The sequence below is a fragment of the Ascaphus truei genome, chromosome 2 (genome assembly GCF_040206685.1).
Source record: "Ascaphus truei isolate aAscTru1 chromosome 2, aAscTru1.hap1, whole genome shotgun sequence".
In the NCBI taxonomy this organism is placed as follows: domain Eukaryota; kingdom Metazoa; phylum Chordata; class Amphibia; order Anura; family Ascaphidae; genus Ascaphus; species Ascaphus truei.
Genome location: NC_134484.1, coordinates 272,066,031 through 272,089,827, shown reverse-complemented (window position 1 = coordinate 272,089,827; position 23,797 = coordinate 272,066,031). Strand labels below are relative to the sequence as shown.

The window sequence follows — 23,797 nt, the reverse complement described above, 5'->3', positions numbered from 1 at the left end:
GGAACCATGTTAATCCAGGGATAAATCTGATTGCCATTAATGGAGTCAGGGAGAATTTTTTTCTTACGGTCTTCATCAAGCTGTGATGGAGGGTATCATACCCCAATCCAACAGTAACTGCCATTGATTTAATCATCAGTTATCCCGGATCGAAGTTCAATACCCAGCATTGCAGCTTAATGCATCCCATCCATAATTGGCAAATGTTTCACTGGATTTTCTGCTTGCCCTCTTCTGGATCAATATATAAGTATACATATAAATTTAGTATCTCAGCCGAATTGATTAAACAAACAATAGGATAAACTTGATAGACATATGTCTTTTTTCAGCTTCATCTACTACGATCCTATGTTATGTTATTCCTTGGTAACAACAAATCCGCTGTACAGCAAGCAATGAAATCATCTGTGCAACATAATCTTATAATAAAATGTTATTTTCACAGAGAACCTTACATTCCAAAATGCTTTACTGTATAGGAATGTGAGCATATCAATCAGAGGCTTAAAAATAAATATGAATCATATTGAGAAGACATGCAGCTTGCTTTCTCCTGCAGCCTCATTAAATAGGGATTTTACCAAGTCATTCACAAATATGCACATGTTAATACTTACTGAGCATCAGCTGTGGCATTTGCTTGTGCGACTTTGCTGTTTGAACTTCCATAATCCCGTAAGAGGACTTGTGTTAAACAGCTTCGTGATGGAGAGTTTTAGCCCTCCAGTGCTTAAGAGAATAAGTATGAGGTCAGCTCTGACTGACCTCTAGCTCTTTATATACTCATAGTTTTTTAAACTGCTCTCAATATTTAATCTTTGAAATTCCTAAGCATAAAAAATATGTGTATCCTTGTGGTCTTCGCTTTTCCATGGGAATGTTGTATTCATATGAAAAATATCCACTTTTCACTTACTTAGTTATAGTATTTCATCACCCATTTAGTATTGCATACCATACTGTACGTTTTATATGTTGACACCAAAAAACCATGAATAGAGATTGAAAGAACAGTTAAAAATAAATCTTCCTTTCAAGGGAAGGTTAGCATTTAAGAACTCCTTATGCAGAAATATTTAGGAATAATTGTGATTGCTGAATAGGCTTTTGAACAACTTTACCGTATCTATAACCTGTTTTGTTGTATATGAAAAAATATACCATCTATAGTGATAAATATACTGGCCAAAAGGGATTTAGTTTCACGGAGCATTAATGTGCATCTCTGATGACTACACTACAGTATTGCCAAAGTAACTCAATGTCATCTGATATTGGAGTCTAATTATTGTATGTCCATTCTCATCTATCGGACCCCCGCAGAATTAATCTCCACTGCAAGAGATGCCGCAGTCGCATACCCATAGCATTCCCTGACAAATAAGTCTGTAATATGAATTTAATTTCTTCCATCTTTAATCTAAATTAATCTGTTTGATTTAATTTATCTTCATTAATCTGAAAGATAGTGAGGTGCTATGGTGCATTAGGTTGATATAGTTAATACTTTTGCTGATTGCTTGTACAGAGTTATATATGAAGTATACCATATTTTGTTTTTTCTAATAGAGTATTTAAAAGACAATTAAGTTCCTTGATTTGTTGATTTTTGCATAAACAGCAGCTATTCTTGCATATGGGCAACTTATATTTATTTGGGATGTGTACAATATTGATTAACTCTTAGCATTAATATAAAGTGGAAATTATTGATATACTGTAGAACTTACAATTTTGTTAAAAGGGATGTAATACTACAGCTGTTTTCTACAAATGGCTTATGGTGTCATTATAAAAAAGGGTGACCTTTCCAGTAAAAAAAAAAAAAAACAAGATATTGACAGCCTTATGAATTCTACATATTTTAGCATACGGTATGACTATGACATCCTGAGTGCTATTAAGAGGTGGTTTGTGCAATTATGTGCTCTGCAGTACATAATGATTTAAATGCAGCACATCCATGTAAAATTGACAAATTAGATATATTATTTACCATGTGCAGAAACACAAATATTTTATTTCTAATGCTTTGCCCATTTGTATGTACACTATTCATAACATGTCATTACTTCCACGTCACAGTTTAGTATTCATGACTAACATCATTCAAATGAAATAACCATAATAAAATGAAATAATGCCACCCTGATCTTTCCAAAATGTTTTCTTATTCTGATAAGGGTCTGACATGCCAATTTACTCAATTATGTTCTTGCTTTACTTGTAAAAATGTCTTTAAAGAAAATCTATTCAATTAATGTATTTACTTCCAACTGTACTTTTATGAATGCTGGATTTCCCATGACAAAACAAAAATGCATTCTCCAAGCACAAAACCCTCAAGGATTCTTCAAATACAAGAATTTGTGTTTATTGTTGAAGTCTGATAAGCTCTTCAAGTAAAACCAGCATACAGCATACAGTCCCCTAAATACAACCCCCTGCATGCAGTCTCTAATACTGATAGAATCTTCATGTGAATCTTCATACATTTTCTGTTTACAAAATCATCATGGAATCTCCATCTCTGGCAGGGTTTCCAATAACAAAACTCGAATGCACTTACCATACAGAAAACTCCAATGTAACCGTTTATATTTTATTTAAATCAATATAAACATGACACATGAGTTATATACAGTATGTATTACACTGCAGGACACATTATTTAAGTAAAAACAAAAACTCAAACTGTCCTCAAAGTACAATGAATATTTAAAAAAATACCTGTTGCATATTAATTCAAAAAGTTTTCTATTCCACATGGACATAACAGTGATTTTGCCTGATAGGTATGTAGACATAGAGGGTGCTGGAGTTATTCTTGGTGAATGTTTGTACAGGCATACCCCGCATTAACGTACGCAATGGGTCCAGAGCATGTATGTAAAGTGAAAATGTACTTAAAGTGAAGCTCTACCTTTTTTCCACTTATCGATGCATGTGCTGTACTGCAATCATCATATACGTGCATAACTGATGTAAATAACACATTTGTAACTGGCTCTATAGTTTCCCCGCTTGTGCACAGCTTCAGTACAGGTAGGGAGCTGGTATTGCTGTTCAGGACGTGCTGACAGGCACATGCGCGAGCTGCCATTTGCCTATTGGGCGATATGTCCTTACTCGCGAGTGTACTTAAAGTGAGTGTCCTTAAACCGAGGTATGCCTGTATCCTTAGAGGTAGAAACTTGATAACTTGCCCACATTTACTTTGCCTATATTTCTTAAGAAAGCAGACGTTTATTAGAACTCTAACCTAAAACAAAGTTGAAATTTTTGATGTAACTTTACATTTTCTAGAGAGGAATCTACTCTGAAAGTGAGAGAAGGAGAGCCTGGGGCTAATATCATGCATTTGGGGATAATATAATTTATTTGAATATACTTTTGCTTATGTAAATTAGCTTGTATCCCAGGTGTGTTCACAGGTATCTCTTCATATGTTGCATAGAGGAATGTTTCGGAAGGTATACAGTATAAATCAATGGATATTCTACTAATAGAACTCTCTCACTCTCCCTTTCTCCTTCTCCGTCTCCCGTGGTCAGTGCTTCTTGTATAAATACACTTGTATTTTTACATATTCAGCAAGAGAGCAACTTCTCAGCTGCAGAATTTAAATATCATAGTCTTAGAGTCCTCTATAGATCGAAGTAGCTTAACTAGCATGGCATGACATTACAAGTGGTAGGGGAATATAATAAATGTTAGTCCAAGTTGATATCTCCGTAATAATTGATCAGATATTCTATTTGAACTTTCAGACAATGTACAATAGAATGATCTATTACTAATGCTTTATGGTCTCACTGCTTAATAGACCCTGGCTTATGGACACCGCACGCATGGAAAAACATAACCCTGTGTGTAAGATTTTTTTAATTTTGACAAGTAGAGGGTTTGCCTGCAGTATAATATTTACATTACATTAGTACAACAGGCTTGATGAGATTATACACATTGCATTCATGGGCATCAATTTGTTTTAGGGAATCTGACTAACAAATTCTAATCTATATAATTAGAGCAGAATGTTCACATGTGAATATGCAGTTGGCATTAGCAAGCACTGGCACCCTTAGCTATTGTGTTCCCAGCTTCTCACAGCAGGAGTCCCTGGGGCAGACTATTGGACATGCTTCCTGCTGGCTGCCATATGTTTCACAGAAATTAAGCAGCACCAATAATTTATTATACCAATCTTCAGGGCATCTCCAAATCAATAATATCTCATTATACAATTTGCCCTTTAAATAGTCTCTTTCAGTTGAATTGAAATACTGTATGTTACTGTATTATTATTATTTTCTTGTTATATCCTGATCACATACAATGTTGAATAGTTTCATTTTTAATAGATTAGGTGTAAAAAATATAAATATAATGTACACAAATACTTTTTTTGCTCATAAAGCTGTAATTCCTCATAGCCTACCTAAAACAACCTTTTAACAATTTAAATTGCCTTCCTTAAACAATATTAAAGGGAAGTATTTGTCTGTCTTTTGTTTATTTTGAAATTGATTACAAATTGCATTTACTTGGGGTCTCTGATTCTGAGTTTGTGAATCAAGAGTTTTATTTATCCGTAGCCCACCCTGTCCTTTTTAGAGGGACAATAAGGATGAGAGGAAGGTGAGAGGGGGGCTTTGTCTGTGCAATACAAAGACATCACATAAAAGGGTTTATAAACAAACTTTAGAGAAATTATTTGAAAATACTTACAGGTGTCAGATTTTGGTTAAAAAAAAAAAAGGCATGGATTAACCTGATGTAAACGCTTAGCCTTTACAATGCTGGAAGTCAAGCATCACCCAAGTGTCACCGGATTTAGGGCATCGCAACCATGCGATTTGTTTTGGTAATGCTCATATCGTCATGTCCGACCTCCTTCCCCCAGACATACAAACTGAAGTAGAGTGCCCAACTGTATATTCCTGTCTCAATCCCATTCGGACCAGTGAATGTGATCTCGCTCTAGAAAACAAGCATTTATACCTGGTACTGCCGTATACCCAGCCCTACCAGGTACTTCATAACAGCAACACAAAGGTTCAACATGTCACTGTTACTAGTACATCTTTGTCCTGTCTCCAACAAGAGATTACCCCTTTAAAATGGCTGCTATTGGGATTTTTTCATTGTTGAAATTTTGAATGAATTAGTTAGGCACTATAGTATCTTAACTAGCACTTTATTAAAGAGGTCACTTTGTATTTATGTATTTATTTATTTATAAAATGTTTTATCAGGAAGTAATACAGAGTTACCTCTCGTTCTCAAATATGTCCTGGGGTATTTGCTGTTGTGATGTTTAGAGTTAGGTTTTGGATGTCCATTTGAAAAGCTAAAGTACAGTACCAAGGAATTTAAATTCAGATACTAAAGATGGGGAAAATGTTACTTGCTAGTGTACTTTCATTTTATTTCTGTAGTGTGTGTGTTGCTTAGAAGGATTTAAACTTTTGCATTGCTGATTTTAGATAAATTAATTTGATCTCTGGACTTGTTGCAAGCTATTACTTATGTTTTCTTTTGATTGACATTTTTTGTAAGTAATCTATCTTCTAAGTAATATATCTTCTGATACAGTAACATTGCTCAATCAACATTGATTTCCTGCATTTTCTGGATGCTCGATTAACTGTTATAGTGGATTTTGTTCAGTTTCTCTATTGCCAAACAGCTCTGGGAATTATATCTCTATGAAATCTTCAGACCTGAATGTGTTTATAGCTTTATCACTGACAAAAGATATTGACTGAGTGATGACAGCCATACTTGTCAATAAAATTGTTGTGGTCCATTATGTATCTCCCTGAACATCAATCTCTTCTGACTGCCACATAGCCATTGTGATCCTATATACTTATTTTTTTAATGTCATCCTTTCTCATAGGGTGTAATGAATGTTGCTCCCTGTTGGTTTAGACTTTCGCCATAGCATGTTCTAACATAGTCATGTAGAGATTGTCACTATCCTGTGGTGATAGAAGGAATTGGGGATTTTAATCTATTTGATACCGTATTTACAGTAGCTGAAACTACTCATTCCTTTGTTTTTTACATAATTAAGTAAATGAAAAAAACAATTGTGGTTATTCAAGTTACTATGATTAATATATTTCTATTTCTTCTATTTATTGAAATGTTGTTTTTTTTTTTATTATTCTACCGTGGGTTGAAATGGGATTCCTCAATTGATCAATGTATTTCAAATTGATTCTAATGATGGAGAAAAAAAAACACAAAAAAACCTCAGAGTTCTAAATATTTTTAGGAGTACTGTATTGTTTTTTTTCCAGAGGGTCCACACCGTAATTGAGTTACATTGAGTTACCACCAAGGATAGAATACTACAAAACATTTACATTTTAGAAAGTACAGCTTCAAACAGAAGACTTCATGCTCACAGATGGTGGGATAAAATGTGTTGTTTTAGTATACATATTTTCAGTATAAACAGGTTTGAGTGAACAGTTGAAAGATTATAGTTTTTAAGACCCAATGAAAAAAGATTTCCTTCTAATTGTAATGAGAAAAAAAAATGCACCAGGGCATTATTAGTAAAGAAAAGTAGTCAATGAAACTGAAAAATATATATATTTTAGAGGATTCATACCCCATGTAGGTTTGTAGGAAATGCATTGAGAGAGTTAAAGAAAGGAAATGTGAAAATAACCATTTAATAAGAAAATAATTTCTTGAGGCCAACTTGTAACCAATGTAAACAGAAAAGCTCCAATGCACATACAATGTGACACTTTATTTAGTTCATGTATATGTTTATTCTTCTCATAAGTATGAGTAATTTAGTTCAATCTTTTGACCAAAACATGTTAATTCTGTAATCACTACCAATTTATACTGTGTCCTTTTCCTTCACTTCATTGATAAAAATAGAAAAACAGGGGGAGCGCAGATCAACAGTGGAACAACAACAATATACAGGTAAGTGAGAAGCACTATACTAGTGACTGTGAGTCAGAGATGATAGAATAAGGTAAGTGTATTACTAGAAATACTCACACGGGCCTGTGTGAGCAAATGCCTCTCGGGACTTAACTGTAGAAGGTTTTTTCCTAGAGTCACAAACCTTCCTCTTAGTTGCTGGTGGGCACACGAATCCTCAGGATGTTCAGTTGCCCCCGGAGTGAAAGAAAGGAACCAAAGGTAGGTGTCAATATATACATTAATATAAACTGATAGGGGGATCATAGATAATCTCCGAGGAGCCAATCGAGAAATATATATAAATATATGAACAAATACTCACACGGGCCAGTGTGAGTTAAAACCCATAAGGTTTTTAACTTTGAGGAGAATTAATCCGCTCTTCGTTGTTCCAACAGCAAATGCTGTATACAGGTCCTCAATATCCCCAAGAATCCCCCCCGGCATTTCTCGATTGTCTCCTCGGAGATTATCTATTATCCTCCTATCAGTTTATATTAGTGTATATATTGACACCTACCTTTGGTTCCTTTCTTTCACTCCGGGGGCAACTGAACATCCTGAGGATTCGTGTGCCCACCAGCAACTAAGAGGAAGGTGTGTGACTCCAGGAAAAGACCTTCTACAGAGTTAAGCCCCGAGAGGCATTTGCTCACACAGGCCCGTGTGAGTATTTTTAATAATACACTTACCTTATTCTATCATCTCTGACTCACAGTCACTAGTATAGTGCTTCTCACTTACCTGCATATTGCTGTTGTTCCACTGTTGATCTGCGCTCCCATTGTTTTTCTATTTTTGTTTCCTATTGTGGGAGAAAAGGATATCTCCCAGGAAGGGTTTGAGCAGCAGATGGGGGATCCCCAGGTGTGTATTTCCAAGAAGAAGGAGACACAGGGGTACCCTTAACTGGTAATATCATTTTCCATTTCCATTTGCATTTCTAAAAGTGATTAGTTTATTATTTAGAGAGCGCCCGGTTACCCTGTGTGTACAAACTTCATTGATAAAAGAAGAATCAAAACAATTATATAGTCAATAGCATGAGATGTGTGACATGTACTGCTGCGGCACAGTTTATTCGAGCATTTGCCCGTTCTGTGCCGCAGCAGTAGCCTGGCGCGCGCCCGAGTGTGACGGGCGCACGCCGAAGCAGCGGAAGAGCGCCCTCCGATCGGGGCGCTCTCCCTACCGCTGCCGGGTCCGCCGGGTCCCCCGGAACCCCCTGCCGCTGTCCCGCGATCGCGGGACACCAGGGCTCCATCGGGGAGCCCCTGGACACGCGTGCAGCGGGCGCACGCTCCCGATGACGCGTGACCGCGCGTCTATGACGCGCGGCACGCCGAGGGGCGGCCACTAGCAAGCCGGGAGATTTCCTGGCTTGCGGTACCGACCACACTTCAATAAAGTGTGTCGGTAGTGTACAGTATGCTCTGCCTAAGGAGTAAAAATGTACTTGTATTGTAACAAAAGTCTTTGTATTTTACAGCAGTAATCCCCCTATCTAGCCCTCCTTTTTTGTATCGGGTTAAACTTGGGGTTTCCTCCTGATGTGAACCGTGTTATTTTGAGCTGCAGGAACCACATGTTTCCAACTATATGGCCTATTCAGTAAACGGCGATAATGGCCCATTCGCCAGACGTTAGAACTCGCCATGTTTTTGGTGGATTCACCTTGCGGTATGCAGGAAAGTGCGCATATCTGTAAGAGGAATCCGGTGGAGAGATGATGAGCCCTGGCGAGAAGGGCTCAGCTGGCGAGATTTGTCTGCAGAGAGCGAGATCCGCCTCTCTCTGCACAAATCTCTCCGTCAAATAAAAAATGTGTACATTAAAATTGTATTCATATTGTATATATGCAGGGGGTCTCAGGAGATGAACCGCGTTGGTTTTATGTCCGGGGACCCCCTGCTTCCCGAGATACAGGCCCCGTTATGAGGTGCCGGTATCTACTATGCATGGAGATAGCCCGATCACGTGATGCGGGACATTTCCATTCATAGTAGATACCGGCACCCCATAACCGGGACTGTATATCGGGAATCAGGGGGTCCCCGGACATAAAACCAACACGGTTCATCTCCGGAGACCCCCTGCACATGAACACTATTAATACAAATACATTAATGCTGCTTCATTACCTTAGCGGCTATCCGCTAAGGCAATGAAGGGGTTCAGTTACAGTAGCATGTTTATTCGGGACAATTGGCCCCAGTAAACATTGCAATACACAACACACCCACCCCCTGTGCCCCCAACAATGAGAAAGATTATTCAAAAGTGGAAAACATTCAAGACAATTGCCAATCTTCCCAGGAGTGGACATCCCAGCAAATTCACCCCAAGGTCAGACCGTGCAATGCTCAGAGAAATTGCAAAACACCCAAGAGTTACATCTCAGACTCTACAGGCCTCACTTAGCATGTTAAATGTTAAAGTTCATGACAGTACAATTAGAAAAAGACTGAACAAGTATGGTTTGTTTGGAAGGGTTGCCAGGAGAAAACCTCTTCTCTCTAAAAAGAACATGACAGCACGGCTTAGGTTTGCAAAGTTGCATGTGAACAAACCACAAGACTTCTGGAATGTCCTTTGGACAGACGAGACCAAAGTGGAGATGTTTGGCCATAATGCACAGCGCCACGTTTGGCGAAAACCCAACACAGCATATTAGCACAAACACCTCATACCAACTATCAAGCACGGTGGTGGAGGGGTGATGATTTGGGCTTGTTTTTGTAGCCATAGGACCTGGGAACCTTGCAGTAATTGAGTCGACCATGAACTCCTCTTTATACCAAAGTATTCTAGAGTCAAATGTGAGGCCATCTGTCCGACAGCTAAAGCTTGGCCGAAATTGGGCCATGCAACAGGACAATTATCCGAAGTACACCAGCAAATCTACAACAGAATGGCTGAAAAAGAAAAGAATCAAGGTATTGCAATGGCCCAGTCAAAGTTCAGACCTCAACCCGATTGAAATGCTGTGGATGGACCTTAAGAGAGCTGTGCATAAACAAATGCCCACAAACCTCAATGAACTGAAGCAACATTGTAAAGAAGAGTGGGCCAAAATTCCTCCACAATGATGTGAGAGACTGATAAAGTCATACAGAAAACGATTACTTCAAGTTATTGCTGCTAAAGGTGGTTCTACAAGCTATTGAATCAAAAGCCATTTTGACTTTATTTTTGTTAAGTAAATCATGACATGGTGTAATATGTCATGTGTTGTTGTTCATCTGAGGTTGTTTTTACCTAATTTTAAGACCTGCTAAGGAGCAGAAGATGTCAGTATGTCCTGATATGTAAAACCATGGAATTCAAAGAGGTTGTACTTTTTTTTCCACATGACTGTATAAGGATTGAAGCAGAGGTCTCCGGAGCTGATCTGTGTTAATTTCAGCTCCGAGGATCCCCTGCTTACACAGATACTTTCCTCCTTTGGGGGTGCAGTTGGGGGTGCCGGTAAGTGTGTGCAAATAATTGTGTGTATCCAAAAACTTTTTTCAGTCATACATTGCTGTGCCACTGTTACATTAGTGTGGGCATTATTATTATTATTATTATTTATTTGTGCCTTTATATTATTTTCAGATTGGTAATTCTGCAAAAAGTTAAATTCACAAACTGAAACGATATAATGTTTACCTGTGCAACTTGGTTTATATGCAGTGTGGTAGGGCTGTAGGGTCAGCTTGACTTCACCCAATATAAAATGTGTTTTGCATTGCTTAATTTGTACATATCCGAAGTACGCAGGTCTATATTTTTCAGTTTATGTTCTGAATTCAATGGGGGATTTTGTATAAAAAAATGTTTGAAATGTGAGTTTACCTATGAGCTGCTATTTATGTGAATTTGTCATAAAAAAACAACTAGTTTTAGCGTTTTGAATTCCAACAGGAATAATATTTATTATATTGCTTAACAGATTTACTGTACCTTTCATAAAAAAAACTCTGCCATTTGACAGGACTCACAAATCAGAAAGCTCACAGTATGTGTACTAAAAACATGAGTTCTACCTATATTTTTTCACTTCACTGCTGAGATGCTCTTTATCTATCAGTACAGTAGAAAATACCTTATACAAGCAAGACTGACTCACTATTAATTTGCTTTTAAGGAATATGCCAGCCAATAGAGCTGAATAGAAGAATTACAAATGTATCCGCTCTCATCCTTCCATCACGTAGATATAATCTATACCTTTAGTCTTCCCCTATTCAAGAAACAGCTCAGGACAAACTAATCAATGATTGTATACTTGAATCAGTGGTGATACATTTCTGACTGTTCACCCAATCAAAATATAATGCATCACCCCACAATTTTATGCCATGGTCTGAATAGTAGGATTAATGGTTCTGTCCCCTGAATGCAAACACAGGGGATGGTTTTCACTGTGTATTCTTTTGGCTCAATCTATTTTCTTAGAAAGATGTTGATCATATATTAACATAGTTGATCCCAGAAGAATCAGAAAAGGTTCCCTCTATTATTAGCACTCTGTGTTGGAGTACAATAGGCGGACTAACAGTGGTCCAACAGATAATTACTGTGATTAGGTCTATTGACCTATAGGAACCGGTAAGATCAGGGAAAAAAATAATAAAGTTTTATTCAAATATTAGTTAAAAAACACATATATCACATTCACACATTAAAATAACCCCATAATGAAGTGGCTATACATGAAATCTATTAAGGTAAGTATCCTTTTCCATTCATAGATTCAGATTGCTGTCAAAAGCGTCTATTTTAAATTGATCCAAATATCCTACAAGTCAGCAGAGTAGTAGTAGCATAATACAACCATATACAGTTAAAATTAATCTCAGACTAGGACCAATCTAATCCATCAATACAAATTGTATATCAAAGTTCATAGGTACAGTCCTGCCTGTAACACATGTATATACCAGCATTGATGTAAACATCTAGGTATAATATCACCTATAAATACCCAATAGTTATATAGGATATCTGTTCTTAATGTATAGGGTACTCCTATATTATATCCATAGATGTATCAGTATGTTCCAAAATATAATTCATCTTTGGTGGTAGAATGAATGACTGTAGAGGTGTCTATCTGAAGAAGCATGTAGCCCACGCGAAACGATCGTCGGGACGTGTGACGTCATTCGTGACATCATCAGAAGTGGCGGCGTCTTTTGACACAGGCAGCAGATAGACACCTCTACAGTCAGGCTTGTATCAGTGACGGAGCCCTCCGTGTTACCATTAACCCGCTGTGGTTCTATTTATTACTGTTCTACGGTTATAGTCTGTTCTTCCTGTGTGATAATTGATAAGACCCACATAGAGAATATATGCTGTAACATATACTTATATGCATCCAACAACGGGGTCTGTTCCAATCTATGAGATAGTATTATTAGAACCATTCTACCACCAAAGATGAATTATATTTTGGAACATACTGATACATCTATGGCTGTAATATAGGAGTATCCTATACATTAAGAACAGATATCCTATTTAACTATCGGGTACTTATAGATGATATTATACCTAGATGTTTACTATCAATACTGGTATATACATGTGTTACAGGCAGGACAGTACCTATGAACTTTGATATACAATTTGTATTGATGGATTAGATTGGTCCTAGTCTGAGATTAATCTTAACTGTATATGGTTGTATTATGCTACTACTACTCTGCTGACTTGGATCAATTTAAAATAGACGCTTTTGACAGAAATCTGAATCTATGAATGGAAAAGGATACTTACCTTAATAGATTTCATGTTTAGCCACTTCATTATGGGGTTATTTTAATGTGTGAATGTGATATATGTGTTTTTTAACCAATATTTGAATAAAACTTTATTATTTTTTTCCCTGATCTTCCCGGTTCCTATAGATCAATAGACCTAATCACAGTAATTATCTGTTGGACCACTGTTAGTCCGCCTATTGTACTCCAACACAGAGTGCTAATAATAGAGGGAACCTTTTCTGATTCTTCTGGGATCAACTCTGTTAATATAGTTTCTTTTTCCCTCTGAGCACCTGTTTCAAATCCATTCTCATTGTGTTAAGTATATATGGGATGAGCGGTCTTATCTCCTTTATATGTGTTAAAGATGTTGATCATGCAGAATATCACACGAAAAAAATAATAATTGACAAGTAGTTATATATGTGTTGCCGAACTACACTTTGCTTTCGATCCATAGACCATTTTTTTATCTTGCAGTTATATTGCAAAAAATGATTTCTACTACAGTATGTTAAGAAGGAGCCAAAAGCGGTCACTCTGCAGGCAACTTCAGCACTGCAAAAGTTAAAACAAATGATCATATATCTATATTCATTTATTAAAACAACTTTGTAAAATTATTTCTCCTAGACATAAAGGAAGTAGGGAAATGGCTCAGTGACTCACACTTAAAACAGCCAACACTGCGACGCATCGTCATTGCAACCCGGCATCAACTGATGCCGCGGGGGACACATGACCCTGCAGCGTCATTTGCTGCCGAGCAGGTGTGGGAGGGAGGGGGGGACGGGCGAGCAGAGGATGAGAGCAGGCAGAGGGGCTCAGGGAGAAGAGTTTGCACACCCCTGTCCTAGAGCGAGACATTTAACTGATATATTACTTGCCATTACATTCTGTTGGGTTAGTACTGTAAAAGTTTGAACTGCAGTTATTTTACTCTCTCGCCAGAGTAATGCAAAGAGTGATACATTTGCATAAATGCCTGAACAGTAAGTTGTAAGAGAAATGGTCACCCTGTTAATAATTTTGTTAATAGATGGATCAGTGTCTTGTCTGCAAGTTGCAATAAACCAATATGAAACCGCATCCTTATTTGTTTCTGAAGATATTACTGCTTGTCTTTGTGCAGGGAGTTTGGATGGCGAGACCCAGAGCTTCCTGAGGTGATACAAATGTTGCAGCATCAGTTCCCTTCAGTACAATCCAATGCCGCTGCCTATCTACAGCATCTCTGTTTTGGAGACAATAAAATCAAAGCTGAGGTAAGCTATTTATTTACATGATTAAACTAGCAGCGATAACATGCTTGAAATGAAAATTGTACTACTATGTTTTTCATAATTTAACATATTTGTATCCCTGTAAAATCAGATGCCTGCTTTGCAGAAAATCTAACACAATACTATATAGCTCTGGTGGGAAAAAGTTACTAAACATTGGTAAAACAAAACTGTTTTGTATTCTGTATATCCTACAGATTTATGAAGAAGAAACCTTGCAAACAAACCACAATGTTCTAAAAGTTATTAATATGGGTATTCCATATTAATTATTTTATTGTAAAATCTGCTGACTGAGCAACCTCTCTGAACAACCATATGAATCTAGTAAAAAAATAACATTTGCTTGTAGCTATAAAGGTGCGACCTCACCTTCTCACAAAGCATGCAGTACTTATTTAGGTAAAACATAGATATACATAAATAGAATAGCAAAAAATGCTGCGGGAAGTTCAAGCTGAGCTGACAAAGAGGGAGCTGTGTGTGTGAAGTTTATGAGGCAGTTTGCTCACCACCATTGAGTGAATATAAATTCACAGTTAATTAGATAATTTTGAAACAATATTTCAAAACTGAATATTTTTAGTGCCTCACACAAAAAAAATAATTTGCAGTTAAATGTCTTAAACGTTGATCCAAAATACCTAGTTTGTGCATTTACTTTTTCACCCCGATCCAGTGATAGTATGGCACCCAGATCCGGCATTGTCTCTGAATGGCAGTTAATGCCAGAACAGGATGCGATACTCCGCATCGGCGCTTAGTGAATCTGACCCAAAATGCCAAATATATATAAACATTATGACTTGGTTTAAAAATATATATCTAGCCCATCTTCCCCTCCTTAATCGCAGATCGGGTCCCCTATGGTGTTCTGGGGTCTGGCTAGGTGTCTCTGTGTGGTGCATACCTGCTGGCAACAGGAGGGCCTGAGTCTCCCGCGATGACATGGGGGATAACAGGAACAGGTTACTGGGGTGGATGACTTCGTTCTGCTTCAATGGTGCAGCGCCTCCTTCTATAGTAAGCCCCAGGAATGCGGGGTGGAATCCTTACCACAGAGATTACCCACAGGGATGAGAGATTCCAGTCTCACACAAGGATTATCTTTAAAAGCAGCAGTCTCTTTATTCTCTTGGGCAGCAGCAGCAGCCGACAGGTACAGTTGATGCACAGTCCACTAACTGTTCTCCATTGTGATGTCCCTGCCACCACTCTGGACCAAAGGCATCCAGAGTGGGGCTAGCTCTTCCCTCACCCCCTAAGCAGGGTGAGAGGTATTTGGTTCCACCTCACTAACTGTAGCTAGATCAGCTCTACTCATGAGCTGATCACTCCTCTCCTCGTAACTCACTATCATTACTGTCAGACTGACAGAACACACACACTAAATAGGAAATGCACTGCTCTTTTATGATCTCAGCAGCGCCTCCAAATGTAGCCCTGTTTCCTTTTGAATACAGTACAACTACCAATGCTGTATAACCTGGTGGCTCACAGGGCCTAATTCTATGCCATGGAGAGCCTGGGGCAATATATTTATATAGAGTACCTCTTATCAGATGCAGCGCCTCCACCTGCGATGGCTCCCAGCAGAGCGGGAGATGTTCCTCGCAGGACAATAATACAATACTACACACACAGCATGTAAAAGAAACAGTAGCTTTACTAGCAGTAACCATCACCATGCATTGTATATCCCTATTGGTGTTACTCTTCAATGAGACACTATACTACCGCGTCTCACTGGACGCGACCATTCACTGTGTTCCCACACCGTGTCCAATATCCCAAAGTGAGTGTATGTGTGTGACTGCGCAGCCACTAGTATGAATAATATTATAGTTGGTGCACTAATGGATGTTACCTGCAGCGCTCGGGCCCACAAACAGACTTCACAAAGGATCCGACGATGCAGAGCTGCTTCTAATACCTTCCGGGGCGATCCCACCCGGATGGCTGATGATATGCCTGAAGAGGTCTGGTCCCAAACCTCTGGAATAGTGCTGTGACAGTCTCTGTGTCTTTCGCAGCTACACTCACTAATGTGGCAGGTTCCTATTCTAGAGCCTGTCCCAACATAAACTCTGACTGACTGTGACTCAGGGCCTATCTGGGCCTGGGGGTATACGGGCCTAGTGTAGAGGCTACTTGCCTCTCTGCACGCTGATCTCCTTCCTCGTCCCCCTCCCGATCTTCTCTGCCTGCGTGCTCCCCTGCGCAACCTCCTAACTCTTCCTGCAGAGTCTCCTATCGCCCTATTGGCCCCTGGTGTCACCTGGTCTGGCTGAGGCTCATGGGACTTGTAGGCCCCTTCCGATTGGCCCGTGCTTCATGCGCTGCCGCACCCACTCTCTGCTAATGCGCAACCTCTTATCTTACGTCGTCGCCTCCGAGACTCTCTGCGCATGCGCAAGTACCAATGGCGGCGCCCTGGATGCTCGGGCCGCCGCGGAGCCTCCGGTGTACCGAAACGCTCCCTGCACGCTCTGCAACCTTCCCTTACTCTCCCATTGCAGCGGAGCTAAGGGTAAGCCTGGGGGACCTGGCTACATATACATAAAATAAAAAGTATTTTATTGAAACATAACAGAAGTGTGACAAGAAACCAGCCCTCTGCACACCCCCGACACGTTTTGTGACTTGCAGTACGTCACTTCTTTAGAGGGCTGATCTTCTTCTGTAGACGTCCTCCTAATATACACTCAAATTACAAAAGAGAATAGGACAATAACGATTAAACCACAGAATGACCTACCACTCAGGTTAAAATACAGACTAAATAATACGGTGGGAAGGTGCATATTGGGGGAAGGTGAAGGATAACAAAAATGGTCCCTAGAGCGAGTCCACAGAAAGCCCCTACCTAATGTTGCACTCATCTATAAAAATAAATAAATGAATTGTAAATACGTCCTAAGACCAAAACGTCTTAATAGATCGCCGCTATAATTAGCTATAGATGAGAAAGAGACTGAGTCACTAGATAAGGTAAGCATCTCCTGTCATAGTGATCACAGAGACATATCCAATGACACATAAACAATAGTGTAATAAAATATTCTTTTAATTAAAAACGGAAGACATACTTCACAGTATACATAGAAAGTGAACAAGCAAGTAGTAAACTAATGGCAAGAGGAGGGCTGATCTAAAATCTATCGTCATAGATGTGAGAGTACCCCTTAACCCACATAGGGGAAAGGTAAGGCAATACTTGAAGCAGCAGTAATATTACAGAGCAAATAGCAATATCTTCTGTCTATATATTGTTTTTATGGGGAGAGGAATAGGAATAGTAGTCCCCTACAGAGCAGTGTAGTATCCGTAGCAATATTGTATGTAGACAGAAAGGATCATTGGCACAGTTGCTAGGTGTACAAAGGTTAAAACCAATGTGGCTTATACCAATAGTCAATTTATTCATGTGGATAAATACAAATCTAATTTGAATTTAATAAATGTCCTAGGTAATAGCATGTCACCTAATGACGCCTATATGTCACCATTGGGTGGTATATCTTATGAGTCCCCCATACATAAAAGGAGGTGAATATAACCAAGCAGTATGATGGAGGCAATAACATCAACTTTAGTCTGGTTCTTGTAATCAAGGTAAAACAAAGGTCTATGCACCGAAACATTCAGACCACAGTACAATGGTATAGTATAGTCTCCCCGTAAATGTATACCTTCTAATTAGATGTCAATGAATACTGGCATCCATGGTTAATATGATGACACACCCTCTATATCATGATATATATCACTATACGTCAAAACAGTGTTATTGGGAGAGACCCATATAAGATTATGCAACCGATCATTGCTGTTTCAAAGGATCTCCTATACTATAATATATTACTGCATAACAACCCAGACAGTGCTGGGTATATGAATATATTATAGTATATGAGATAACCTAAAATCAAATTACATTGATTACATTCAATAAAGGATCCAACTGAAATTTTGGTTTAAGGCCTCAAGATATTAAGTTGAAAGAGTAAATATATTTTAACAAAAACCCTTGATGCCTTGACAATAAAGAGAGTCTATTCTCTACTCTAACATTTAATGGAATATGATCAATCCCTAGAATTTAGTGTTTTTTATTTGCAATGACCGTGCACTTCCTTAAAATGTTTAAACAATGGATAGGTAATTCCCCTGTTTGAGCTGCTCTATTACAGGGGTGCGCAAACTGGGATTGTGCCCCCCGGGGGTGATGCAAGATTTTCTGGGGGGCATGGCATTTACAGAGGCCCCGCGCTCTTCCCTACAACATTTAAATGAAATGTTGGGGGAGGCGTGAGATCTTTGTAACTCCCTCTTACCTGCTCTCACCGGCTCTCTGGTCACCATGACAACGCAGTGTCAAATGATGACATGGGGTCAAATAGCAATGCGTTGCCATGGCAATGTGACGTCACATGATGCCGCCGATGCTAGACAGTCGGTAAGTGGGGTGGCACAAGCAGGGGGGGAGAGCAGACAGGGGTTGCACACAGAAAAGTTTGTGCACCCCTGCTTTAATACATGCTAAAATTCCCTTTCTACATAGGTCAGGCCAAAATTGCACTGCAATAAATAAACTACATCTGATAAATTACATGTTATCTTACGACCTTACAACTTTTTTCATACACACAACTACACACATCATGAAGACGTCGTCAATGAAACTTCTCAAAACTATGACTTCATCATAGTTATCACTGGAGAAAAACTAAAATTATTTTCCTTCAAAAACATTAATAATCTTCCAAAAGTGAGGGCAAACTTTGTCACATTTCTGTTAGGTTTAAATAAAGCATAGTGACTCGGTTTGACATTTACTGACATTTAATAACAATCCCCATTGTGCATTACAAAAGGCATCAACTGTAAACACTGCCACTGTGTGAACTGTTTACATTCAGAGCTGATTTTCCGCAATAACCACAAAAAATGATTGTGTTATGCGATTTGTTTTTTGCCATGTCATGGAAGTGAGAAGAGGGTGGCAAAAAGGCTGCCAGCTGTAATCACGTGTGTATCTACTTCTATGGGTATTTGATGAACAATTAATATGATCATCTTTTTGTAACAGCAATGTCAATAAATAGATATATCTGTTTTCTTACTTGTGTTTGTTTGTAAATAGACCAGCCAATATTTCAGATCTATAGGAAGCTTACTCGGGGCAAGAAATGTTTAGCACTATGCTTATGAGACTAATGTCTATTGCTATTACTGGATTAGATCAAATGCGAACGAAGGAGTCAAAGCTGCCTGTAATAGGAAAAGGGTAAAAATATGTGGTTTTCTGCCTCAGAGCAAAGAGAAAGACCACTGTAATCAAATCTGAGTTCCTAATCACCAGAGCAGGTATAAAAAGCAAACACTGACAGCGCTGACATAGCTAACTAACATTTAGCAATATAAAAATGTAAGTAGTTCTGGTGAATACTTTAACTCTGAAATTACACTTTTAAAATAGTTATGCAATTTATATGGACTGAGAAAATACTACAATACCTACCTATTTCTAAGCTTATAAAGATATTTTCTTACTTCTCAAACGCACGCATAAAGCTAAAAGTGTACAAAAAATTAGAGTATGTTTATAAAAATACTGTAGTATAAAGCATATATACATATATATATATATATATATAAATCATAACATGGTGTAATATGTCATGTGTTGTTGTTCATCTGAGGTTGTATTTACCTAATTTTAAGACCTGCTAAGGAACAGATGATTGTTATCTCCTGATATGTAAAGCCATAGAATTCAAAGAGGTTGTACTTTCTTTTTCTTTCTTTCTTTTTCACACCACACACACACACACACACACACACACATACAATTTAGAAATGCATTTAATTATAGTTACACAGAAACAGGCTGATCTGAACAGACTTCAGGTACACCTGCCAACCTTCAATATCACTTTTCACCCACGATTTTTTCACTCTGGTACAATTTGCTATCTGAGCTTTTATGAGAGGTTTGATTCGTTTTGTGATGCTTCACAGAAAGATGGTTCAATTATTACAGCAATTTATTCATTATGTAGCCTCTACTTTCTGCTGTTAGTTGAAGATCAGGAGCCTTTGGCCCAGAGCCAAAGGTTTGACACAAATAAATGCCTAAATAAAGTTGAAAAGCTTTTTAGGTTGCAGTCAATATTCTCCTACGATTTTGTCTGTCATGGCACAAAACTACATTATCAAAGAATTACATTTTCTGAAAATAAAGTTGTTAGCTGGTTTAATGTCTTGCCGTATATTTAGATATTTTATTAGTAACGTTGTGATGTACCACATGCTCAAACCACTAGACCGTGGCTTTGTCACTTAAGCTGGAAAAAGATGGATATACAGTAATGTCTAAAAATAGTCAAAGTAAATTAGTGTGACTGGTTGATTTCAAGTGCTGCTTGTATTAAGTGTGCAGTTAGAACCAGAAGGAGTTTGAATAAGGAAGGGGTTAAACATGGTATAGTATAGTGAATGTCACCGGAGACCAGGTCTTTTAACACATTTATATTTTTGGGATCATTCCCAGACAGGCAGGGAAGAAGTTTTCCATAATGAAACGCATAGGAGTGGGCGCATTCCTGTTTATTCTCTATACCCACTGTGGTATTTTCATATCACACTGCCTGTCTGGGACTTGTTGCCGTTTTGGGACTTGTTGCTGTATTGGCGCCATCTAGCGCGATGCGACACAGATACCAACAGACGCCATTTGATGACGTCAGACGCCACCGCGGACCTGTCCGGAAGTGGAGGAACTCGTCTGAAGCTGCAGTGATACTGCCAGGGACTGAGAGGGATCTCCAACAGCGAGCTGACCCACACGACCCTGTGAAACTGCCACCAGAGGAAAGATCTGCAAGCCATGCACCGTGACTGTGATCTGCTGTCTACAGATGGGTAACATGTCCCAAACATGTCATGCTGTGTGATTATTTAATTGATGTACGTGCAATACTCACCCTTTAATTATAAATTGCTTTTCTAAATATACTACACCATGAGGTCTTTGTTTTTGCGCTGTTCTTTTTCTTTTTTTCTCTGAAGATAGCAGTCCACAGCCCTTCACCCCTCACCATGTGCCACAAACCTGCATGTCTTTTGCAATTAACACAGGGAATCCCTATACTTGGGCTGGTGGCATTGAAATGTTAATCCACATTTGGCTTTATAGACATTAATACATAATGTATAAAACACAATAAACCATACTTTACTACAATATACAACTTGGGGAACCTTATATATGTGTGGGACCTGCGTCTGGCATACCTGGGCATGAAAACTAGGCGTCTGGGGGACACTGTATAGCCCCAATGTAATTCTCCTCACGTATACACAAATTATGCCTGCACGCCGGGGAGAATTAGGGGGACTTCCAGAAACTCAGCCCCAGAACGCCTGCAAATAAAATTAATACATTTTCGGCCAAATATCCCACTTAAAACTTACACTCCTGAAGTTTCAGGACTCTGGGACAAAGGGAACATGAAAAGTGGAAAACCAGGGGTCACTTTAACTTTTAAATGCAATGATACCTGGCCCCTGGTTTATGGTTCCAGGTAGCTGCCACGGACCCATGATTCAAAGGGAATACAGAACAGAATGCATTAACTGGCCCACTGGGCTTACATAGTTAACCCCACACACACAGTTCCTAGATTATAACCCTATGGGGGACAGTATAAAGGGAATAGAATTACAGGGCAATATGATAATGTACAATATTAGACCCAAGAGCTGACACTCTCAGCTCTTGAAATACGGTTTCTGGGGCAACCAGCCGGGCGTCACCTTTATTAATGAAGGCTAGCTACTCCCTGCCGTCACAGTGAAATACATTTTATTGTTGGTACTTATAACTTCATAGTTGCAATAATGAGCAGGATTGAGAATGCCACTCAATGCACATCTTGCCACATGTATGTGCCCCTTGGAGCAGCTGTTCCAAGGAGCATACCGCTGTGAAAAGTGTGAGCGGGTGGTCTCTTTAGAGTCAGAGTTTGCTGATTAGAAGAGGAAACTTGCAATATTGAGGGACATCGACAATCTTGGGGGTTTAGTGCTCACTGAGCTGGCCCTTGCTTCGACTAGTGGTGCAGATGGTGGCGCTGTTAGTGAGGAGCAGGTTGGTAGCTGGTTATTAGAAGGGGAAGTAGGGGAAATAGGAAGAGGCAGGCAAGTTCTGAGCTGACCCATCCCAATAGATTTGCCATATTGAGTGAAGATATTGGAAGTGTCAGGGCAGAAATGGCAAGGCTGGGGGAGACTGATTCCTCTAGCAGCCAAGGGGAATAGTTCCTCCAGCACAGAGGGGACTCAGGATGCTCAGATAACAAGAAAGATTGTGGTGGTATGGAACTCCATTATTAGGAAGGTAGATAGGGCAATCTGTTGCCATGACCACATGAACCGGACCGTTTGTTGTCTCCTGGGTGCTCAGGTTCAGCACATTGTGAAACGGGTAGACAGATTATTGGGAGGGGCTGGGATTGACCCAGCGGTCTTGGTACATTTTGGCACCAATGACAAAGTTAGAGAAAGGGTCCTAAAAAATGATTTCAGGGATCTAAGCCAAAAGCTTAAGGCACAGCCCTCCAAGGTAGTATTTTCTGAAATACTACCAGTGCCATGTGGTAACGCAGGGAGACAGTCAGATTTTAGGGAGGTTAATGCATGGCTAAGAAAGTGGTGTAGGAAGGAGGGTTTGGGTTTTTTAGAGCATTTGGGCTCCTTTTCTGAGAGGTGCTATCTTTATGCTAGGGATGGATTGCACCTCAATGAAGAGGGATCTTCTGTGCTGTGGGGGGGGGGGGGGTGAATGTTAAAAAGGTTGGAGGAGATTATAAACTAGGATGGAGGGGGAGGGGAGGAATGAAACAGATAACGAACTAAATGGAATAGATGAGGAAACAAGGTGTTACGGAGGTAGAATGGGGGCAAGTGAGGGTTTGACAAGCAGCGAGACACCCATAGTAAATACAGATAATACTAAAAAACTTCTAAAGACTAAACCAAATTGGCACAGAAAGGAAGGAGCAGATAAGATAATAGTTCAGGCTGAAAATAATCTTACATGCATGCTTATGCAAGAAGCCTGACAGATAAAATGAGGGAGCTTGAACTAATTGCTGCAAGGGAGCAGTATGATATCATAGGCATTACTGAAACATGGTGGGATGACACTCCTGACTGGTCAGTTAATTTACAGGCTTATTCCATTTTCGGAAGTATCGAGCAAATAGAAGAGGAGGTGGAGTATGCTTATATGTTAAACCGGATTTAAACCTATTATAAGGGAAGATATTTATGAAGGGAATGATGAAAATGTAGAGACCTTGTGGATAGAAATTAGCAGTGGAGGTAAAAGTATAAAGAAAATGTTTGCAAGGATATGATAAAAACCACCAAATATGTGTGAGATTGAGGAAGCTAAAATACTTTTGCAAATGGAGAATGCATCAAAACTGGGTCATGTTTGCTTAATGGGGGATTTTAATTATCCAGACATAGACTTGAGCAACGAGATTAGTGTTACAACAAAAGGAAACAGTTTTTGGGGGTGCTTAAAGACAATTATATGACCCAAATTATTAAGGAACCAACCAGGAGAGGGGCAATACTGGATTTCGTAATATCAAACAATGTAGAAGTAATAACAAATATTCAAGTCCTGGAACATTTGGGTAACTGTGATTACTTGAGTTCAACAAAGACCTTATACTTTAGAAATGCAGATTTTAATAAACTGATGACTAAGCTACAAGTAAT

The 23,797-nt window shown here is 39.0% G+C and overlaps 1 protein-coding gene across 20 annotated transcripts in view; it reads left to right on the top strand.

The window, feature by feature from the left end:
* The window catches only part of CTNND2 (catenin delta 2), a 1,535,845-nt gene that overhangs the window by 1,149,737 nt on the left and 362,311 nt on the right, over positions 1-23,797 (top strand). For all 20 annotated transcript variants that reach the window (XM_075586233.1, XM_075586237.1, XM_075586242.1 and 17 more), the window contains one exon: positions 13,849-13,981. In XM_075586233.1, the coding sequence (XP_075442348.1) occupies positions 13,849-13,981 (133 nt within the window). The remainder of the gene's footprint in view (positions 1-13,848; positions 13,982-23,797) is intronic.